This window comes from Gavialis gangeticus, unplaced genomic scaffold (assembly GCF_001723915.1).
Source record: "Gavialis gangeticus isolate Ggan-Ray unplaced genomic scaffold, GavGan_comp1, whole genome shotgun sequence".
NCBI lineage: Eukaryota > Metazoa > Chordata > Crocodylia > Gavialidae > Gavialis > Gavialis gangeticus.
In genome coordinates, this window is record NW_017729001.1 from 31,696,137 (window position 1) to 31,704,731 (window position 8,595).

At 42.3% G+C, this 8,595-nt stretch overlaps 1 protein-coding gene across 1 annotated transcript in view; it reads right to left on the reverse strand.

Moving 5' to 3' along the window:
* Positions 1 to 908: 908 nt before the first annotated feature.
* MLXIP (MLX interacting protein) overlaps positions 909 to 8,595 on the reverse strand; it is a 76,550-nt gene continuing 68,863 nt past the window's right edge. Inside the window, exons 17-18 of the mRNA XM_019506657.1 lie at positions 7,187 to 7,316; positions 909 to 6,440 (exon numbers count right to left, since the gene is read on the reverse strand). Of these exons, the coding sequence (XP_019362202.1) occupies positions 6,319 to 6,440; positions 7,187 to 7,316 (252 nt within the window). The 3' untranslated portion in view covers positions 909 to 6,318. The remainder of the gene's footprint in view (positions 6,441 to 7,186; positions 7,317 to 8,595) is intronic.

Below are 8,595 nucleotides of genomic sequence, written 5' to 3' on the forward strand. Positions count from 1 at the left end.
GTTTTATTTTGATGGGAAGAAATCAGACCCTCGATAAATTTGGAAAATTGTGCCGTGAAAAATGTTAAACATTAGCGTACAACTCTAGGTGTTAGTAAAAGACTTACTAGATTGGTTAGAGCGTTCTGCCTCACGATCCAAGCTACTTCCTGACTGTTCACTGATGGGCGTACTTGAGTCTCAGAAACTGAGCGAATAAAATGTGATTCTGCTCCGAATAGTAACCATAACTGGAGCACTGTGGGAATCAGCGATTATTGTCCTTCAGCAGATTGCCTAACTAGCATGTTAAAGTTCACAGAGTAACAAGTTATTTTTTTTTCTGACATCACTGCAAAATCAGCTGGGGGCCCAAGAAGCTAGCTGGGACCCTTCCTGGTTATGAACCACTATAACCAGAAATCATGATTCTGCAGACTACATGGGGTCACCGTGACACCCGTGCACCTTCTTCCCTGGCTTCAGTGGATTTCCATGAGTGTAGCTAACTAGAATTTAAATTCACAGCCCCACACATGAACCAAAAGAGAGCCCAGGTCTCTCCCCCACAGTTGCATGGCAGCCTATTATGGAACCATCAATCAAGCCCGGAAGCCCAAGGAAAATACCAAAACTCCAGAAGCCCAGGAAAGCTTATAAACATCACAGAGAGGAAGCCAAGTGAGAGCACTCCAGCAGAGCTGAGGAATACATCCGAATCCTGCTGGCTGGTAGCGGAGCCCAAGGAACCAAGGGAGCATGACCATGTTTCAACTAGCTTCAGTTTGTTGAGAATGGTTTTTCATGTGACCAGAGCTTTCATTATGAAAGTGGAAGTATGCCACTACCCATTCCCTCCCTTTTTCCAAGCTGAGTCCTAGCTCTTTAAAAAGGGCTGCAAATGTGCAGAAAAAGCAATACAGGCAGAGTTTCTTCCAAAAAATAACATTTATTATTTTGGTAGTAAATATAAAAAAATGCATTGCACAGTTTAACAGATCTACTTGAAAAGTGCTACATATCAGCAGCACGACAGAGGTTGTGTCATGCAAGAGAACAGAAAACCTTATATAACAAGGCTGAAGCAAGAGCACATCTCAAATCCTCATTCTTCCAAACTTTTATATAACAAAAATCAAATCGATTCATTTAAAATGAACGTCAAACTGTTATGAAAGCAAAAGAAGCAATTTGTTCAACAAACTGTTAAAGAGGAGGTCTGCTTCTGACCTTAATTTCTTCATTTTCAAAGCTTTATTCTTGCTTATTCATAAGTTGTGCTTAAAGGAGTTTAGATAGAAAAGTGATTCAAATAACAGCCACAAGTCATTATATTAAATACCTTGGTACGCCACTTTTAATACCATAATATCAGGATCATTGTATCCATATACAACTACTTGTATACCACCACTCTGCTCTAGCCTTATAACATAGCACAAACTATGTCTAATGAACAGGAAAAATGGTGATGTAGAGCCTTAACCAAAGTCAGTGGGAAATGGGTTAAGGCTCTTGCTGCAGCACACAAATCTACATTGAACACAAATTATTGGGGGAGTGTGATGGGCCAAATCCTACAGATTTTACCCAGTCAAAAATCTTATTCAAGTCAACAGGAGTTAAGGGCACTCAGTGACTGGCAGTATTGGGTCCCTAAGACCATGTGATTTAATGACATTTTTATTTCAATCACTTTACTGTGCTATCAGGGTGCATAATCAAATGTGGCAGCAGGGACTGCAAGCTAACTGCAGATAACAGAAAAATAATTAAAAACCATTATGAGGCTGGACAATAATTTTCTTCTTTGAAGTAGCTACCAACTGACACCATCAAGGCAAGAATTAACCATCCCAGGAACAAATAGGAAAGATGAAACCATTTCCAAGTATTTTGGACGAGAAAAGTTTCATACCATGGAACATTTCTGCAGTTATACCACATCTCCCTGCCCTGAATATTGTAAACTGCTCTCAACGCCTGCCTGATCTCAGTGAGGAGGTTCAGTTTTTGACAACACCTAACATGTACTGGAATGTCGAACGCTGACACTGCAAAGCAAATGAACTGACACGAGACAATCAGAGATTGCTAAGCAGTGACCTATTTGGCCTTTGCCTTTTCAAGCGCTTGCAGATGCAGAGATCTAGATACAAAGATGCTGCCTAGTCACACTGGGGTTTTGCTGGTTTGGGGGTTTTTTTGTTCTTATTTCCAGAAAATAACCAAATGGGGCACGCAGACCTAAGGAAAGTCATTTTGTACCTGAAAGCCATCATCTCCCAGATAAACAGTTGGTCCTATAGAAAATGTCACCTCACTTTACTAATCTGGCTGCTCACACAAGGCACAGGAACACCACAATCTCCTGCTCACTGGGTTCTCCATGGAACATCCTCTTGGAAGGAGGAACAGCTGGATCAGGACACATCACACTTATGGTACTCAATGGCAGGGCAAAAATCTTAGGGTGCTTGGGACACCTCCAGAGAGCAGGCAGACTCAGGCAGACGATCCAAACTTCAACATTTTCCCCAAGAGTTCCCTTTCAGCAGCCTGACAGAACCTGCCAGCAGGACCAGCACTGTTCTCCCACAGGGAAATCCCTCTGGTTTAGTGAGGTGACTGTACTGCCCAGAGGAGCCCTTTATCTTCATCCTTCATTCTCATTTCAGATATTTTTTGCTCCCTGTACTCATGCTATTGGCAAGAAACATATGAGCCTTCGAACCTACATCTCCTAATGTGTGACATTCCCCAGATTTAGAATTTAAGACGAGCAGGGACCATCATGTCTGACCTCCTACATCTCCTAGGCCATTATACTTCACTCACGGCCACTTTGCAATGTGCCCCACCAGTTTCAGTTTTACTAACGTATGACTCGAGTCTTGTTATTAGGGAAACTAAGAATCTCTGCACTCTGGATTCTTTTTGATGGAAATTCCCAGCACAGATCCACTGACGGAGAGGTAGATGGTGACTGTCACCTGAAATTCTTCGTAAACAGCAGACAGACAGTGGGCTCTAGCTGCAAGACTGGACCTTCTTGGTGCCTTGCAGATTCAATTTAGGACTAGTTAATACTGTATAACAGTAGTGCTCAAACTTTTTGCCCAGTGGACTGGATGGACAGTGCCCAGTCCATCTGCAAGCCAGATCTGGCCAGTGGTCCTGATCCAGGACCTAGTGGGGATGCAGTGGGGCCCCATCCTGCTGCATGGAGGAGGTGTGTGTGTGTCGGGGGGGCAGCCCGGCCCTGATCCAGCCATGCAGAGGGAGGGGGTATGGCTCAGCCCCAATCCAGCTGAGTATGGAGAAGGGAGCGTGGCCTGGCCTGGCCCCATGTTAGGGAATGGGGCATGGTCTGGCTCTAATCTGGCCAACAGGCTTTGGAACTGGGCAGCCAGGAAGTGGTGACGGTATTAATTGCCATTGCTACCCCATTGCCAAGTTTCTTGACCTGTGGAGAGCCCTGCCAGCCAGAAGCAATGGCTCTATGGGGCACATTTGGCCTGTGGGCTGAAGGCTGAGCACCCCTGCCGTAAAAGACCAGTCTAGACAGAAACGCATCTTTTGAAAAATGTATTTTAAACCCCTTAACTGCAGAAAACACTAATGAAGTCAAAGCTTCCAGTACACATTTCCTCTTAGCTGTAAGTAATACATACTGGGGTCCAGCTCTTTTCATGACAGTACCTAGAACCTGTACCCTGCTGAGACACAACCTTCCCTTTCCTGTGTTTTCAAAAAAGCATGAGTGAGAATCATCATGTTCAAATCAGAGACTTCGGAAAGCTGGATCATTTTCGGTAATGGTTAGAAGTACTTTTTCTCAACCCTCATCCTCCTACACCTTCCCCTTCTGCCTGCCAAGCATTTTTTAATTAAAAAAAGAACAACAAAGAGAGCAGATCTTGGTGTGCAAAGCAGAAATGCTGAGAGTCCACTTCTCCAGTCACTAAAAATAAACCTTGTCTCTCCAATTTTAACCTGCTGAGTGATGCAATGATATTGAAGAGCTTTTCATAGACTTCTAGACAAAAAGAATTATAATTACCTCTGATTTATTACAGGTTGAGATAGTATCTGCAAAGCAGATAGGAGACAGCGTCATTTAGAGAACATGTTAAAAACAGCACCCATAAACCAAATTTCCTCTGAAATGTACCACAAAAAAAGTGATCAAGCCCTGAGCATTTTGCCAAAGGATTTCTAAGCATCTCTCTCTCAGTAGGACAGCCCAGTAAATGAGGAACTTGAAGGAAACCCCCTAGCTAATCAGAAGGTTAAAGAGTTTGCTAGACAGAAATTGATAAAATGATGGATGAATCATTGCTAAAATGATGGATGAATTTAGATATAAATAGAAAATACCTTACATGTGTACAGCACCTCTTATTCAGATGAATCCCAGAACATATTGCCTTTTTCATTTAATTATCACGCTGTACAAAATATCTAGCTACAAACCTATTTAGAAAAGCCACTTCACTGTTTAATAATGACTGTTTCTATGCAGTATTTCAATAAAATTTAAGCCTGAATTTTCTAGAGTTTATTTTTTCACAGCTGCCTCAGCCTCACAATCTTGTGCAACATTTGGATATAACACATAGTTAGCAATGTGTTTCTCAATTTGCATGCACAAACAACCTTTTGCATACAAAACTGGGGTTCTGCCTATGCAAAACCTCACCTGTAGAAAGTTGAAGATAGAACAACTGTCTGGAGAGGAAAAACAAGTAATTTGTTTTGTAGACAGATTTGTAATATTCAACCCCCCTCCCCCCCTCTGGAAAACTGTATAGCAGAAAAAGTAAGAAGATTTGCTTCCTATTGACATACTTTCACAGACACATTCTAGAAGATACAGTAAAAATAATTCAGTCTACTCCCTTTTTCAATACTGTGGCGTCCTAGACCCAATGATCTCAAATCAGTGTTTTGAAACTGAAGGGGAAGATACTAGGAGGCTTATCTGTACTGTTCTTCTGGTTCCTAATAACTACAGTCCAGAAAGCAGTGGAACCATAAAAGTCAGGGGCAGGCAACCTTTTGTGGTTGTGGGCTGGAACAACCTACCCTGGGTCAGAGGTAGGCAGACACTAGGACCTGGCTGCCCCGGCACTTATCCCCATGGTGGCGGCACATGGGGAACACCTGTTGCTGAAGCCCTACATCCACTGGCTCCATGGGGTGCATCACAAAACATCGTGCAATATTTCAGATAGCAAACAAGAAGTGTTCCAAGTCTTACATTGAACATCATCTCTGCACTACAGCTTTAGACTAAAACTCAGGAATTTAAGATGGAAGGAAGGGATGCTGAGGGCGGGGAGAACCAGCAAAGAAAAAGATGAGAGTGAAGGATAGTTTATAAATACAGGGTTTTAGTCTAATTTCTGTGATAACATAAATGCCAATTTCCTAACGTCACAAACTCAGTCTCTGAAGTATAACCACAGTATCTGCACACACATACGTTAGGGGCACGTTGTGGTGAAGAGAGTTCAGCTCTGCAGCATGTAAGAGAAAAAAAGCTCACAGTTTGAACCTGTATGGAACTTCAGCCTCTGCTGACAAGTACAGAACCCATGTGAACTAAAGATAAGGGGCACTCACCAAATTGTCCTGCTACTCGCTTGCAATGGCTACATTAGAAAAAATTCTAATACAAATATTAGCTACTTTATTTGCTAGGAAATAAAGCATGCCCTGCAGCTGATCATATGGAGAAAATATATAAAACAGAACAGTAGATACAGAGCCTGAGATTTTAATTCTAGTACTTTACCATGATTTTGCATCTTTGATGGACATTTTTCTCCTTTGGTTATTAATATGTTGATCACTCTGTTTATCAACTTTTACTGTTCAAGTAAAATAACAAAGAAGTTGAACACCTGGTAATAAAATGAAAAGTACATTACATTTCATAAAATGAAAAGTGTGTTTCCCTTTAACAGATCATTCCTTATCATACAGGAGTTACACCTCACTGAGCTTAGTACTCAAAGGCATGTCATATAAAGACATTTACTGCATATCTATGCATGCTGCATTGAAGGAGATCTATTGCTGCCTGCAGGATTCTAGCCTGCTTATTTACCTGAGCTTGGCATTCTCATTTAGCTGAACCTAACGTGGCACTGGAGAGGAACCCAAACATTAGACAGTGTTGCACTGCACCTCTGCATACTCAGAAGACAGAGGCTGCATGCCCTGGACAATGTCTTACACGATGGAGAGAAGTTTTTCTAAAGTGCACCACCTGAAGGAGACCTGTGGGTCTGTTCTCCACATCTTGGATAGGCAACACATCTTCTTTGGTTGTTAGGTGTCCCCAGCTGTTTTGTTCATTTTACTAACTGCCTCGGTGGCTTGTTCTGGCAAGCACGATGGATCGGTCAGAATGGAGGTGGTTGTACTTAGATGCCGAAGGGTGTTCAGCACCACTGAAATAAAAAGCCAAAACAAAGTACCAAGGGAAAAAAATTAGGCTGAATGCAAACAGATACACATGGAAGTCACTTGGGCCCTCAGCAGTGAGGATGAACATGATCTATGATGTAATAGGTGATGTAATACACAAATATACATATGCTCCTGCAGTACATATGCACATGATGAATCCCTTACAAATGTACCATCAAAGACAAGGAAATGCAATTACTTTGTCTGGAGGATAATGTTTACAAAGGGTCTACCATTTTACTGTTCTTTTAAACAATATCCCAGCTTGCTCTGATACTGCCTGTACCACTATGCAGAAATAACCATAAACATGAGCACTGGATGTGTCCTTATAGAGGACAAACAAGCAATGGGTGTCAATCATATGCAAACTGCACTGGTACTTGAAAGCTGAACATAGATCTAACATGTCCTCTATTTTCATTATGAACCAGACCCTTGGACCCTACCCCAGCTCCAGAGAGTCTGAAATCTTTATTTAAATGCTGTAGCTGAGTCTGCATTTGATTTCTGATGACTGATAACAGCAACAAATGTTCAAAGCCAAAATGCATGGTCAGCAGCAGTTCTTAGCTTTCCACTGCAACAATACAAAAAGGTTGAGGGGGAAAAAACTATACTATCACAACTTCTTTCCCTAATCTATACTGACTTTCAGAGAGGAAACTAGTGATTATGGTTTCAATTTCTGTGCCACTAAACTACAGCTAGCTAGAACTCTACTTACTTGGCCTCAAAACAGGGAGGGTGCAGTGCTGATCCAGCCATGCCATTGCAGTCTGATTCAGGTCCTCAAAGCTGGTTGTAGACACCATTCCATTGAAGGACTCAAATAATGGTTTAATGATAATACTGAACTGCAAATCACTGGGAGTTAAAGGAAATAACAGAAGTGCTAAGAGGGGAAAACAAAAGGTTTCCACAGTAAAGGGGCATCAGTGTTTAAAGAAAGCTGAGATACCAAAATAAAATAAAAATTAACTACAGTTCTCTTCAACTGAGCCATTTACTTTTGCAATACGGGCCATCCTACCATAGGAAACATCCATGCTGATCTGCTATGCTAGTGGAAAACTCTAGAGCAGAACGTCAAAAATTCCCAGTAAACAAGAACGTAATATGAATGTCAATGAAAACGGTTTCTGAAAGAGCCACATGGATTTGAAGGTCTAAGATCCTAGAGACTACTGTTATCTTTCATCTCTCACAACTTCTAAAAAATAAAAAAAAACAAAAAACCCAGGCAATGTGCAAGAATAAAGCTTGCATCAGTCTCAGCACTCCAGTGTGCTCCAGTACCCTTTGACATAAAGGATTAAGATAAATCTAACAGATTCCTGTGACACTTGAGTACCATATAAAGATACAATGCAGAGAATTCTGCTATGTCTAGTGGCCCAAGATTATTCACTTGCCTCCTTCATGTGAGCTTTTCAGATTGCTATTGGAAATGTCCACCTCCATCTCCCCTTTACAGTCATTTCATAAAGGTGAGAGAGGTTTCTCTGAACCACGTCTCACCCCTGGAAACTACAGGCACATATAGACTTGTAAATTTTCACTGGATGATATCCCAGTAAGTATTGGTGTGCACTACAGATTAAATCCAATTGCTAGAAAGTTCCTTTAGGGGCATTTCCTACTGAGGTAAACTGTGATTCTTTGAGAGTATTACCCAGGCACTACAACCATTCCCTTCTCCCACAGAACATGCTCCCATTCTCATTAAAGAACTAGGGGACTGTGGTGTTGACACCTACACAGTCAGATGTGTCACCAAATGGCTGGAGGATTGCACCCAGAGAGTGGTGGTGGATGGGTCTTATTCGACCTGGAGGGATGTGGGCAGTGGGGTCCCCCAGGGCTCGGTCCTCGGGCCTGCACTGTTCAACATCTTCATCGGCGACTTGGACAAGGGGGTAAAAAGCACCCTGTTCAAATTTGCTGATGACACTAAGATGTGGGGGGATGTGGGCACGCTAGAAGGGAGGAATAGGCTGCAATCGGACCTAGACAGGTTACAGGGCTGGGCGGATGAGAACAGGATGGGATTCAACACTGACAAGTGCAAGGTGCTGCACCTGGGGAGGAAGAACCAGCACCATACCTACAGGCTGGGGAACTCTCCTCTTGTCA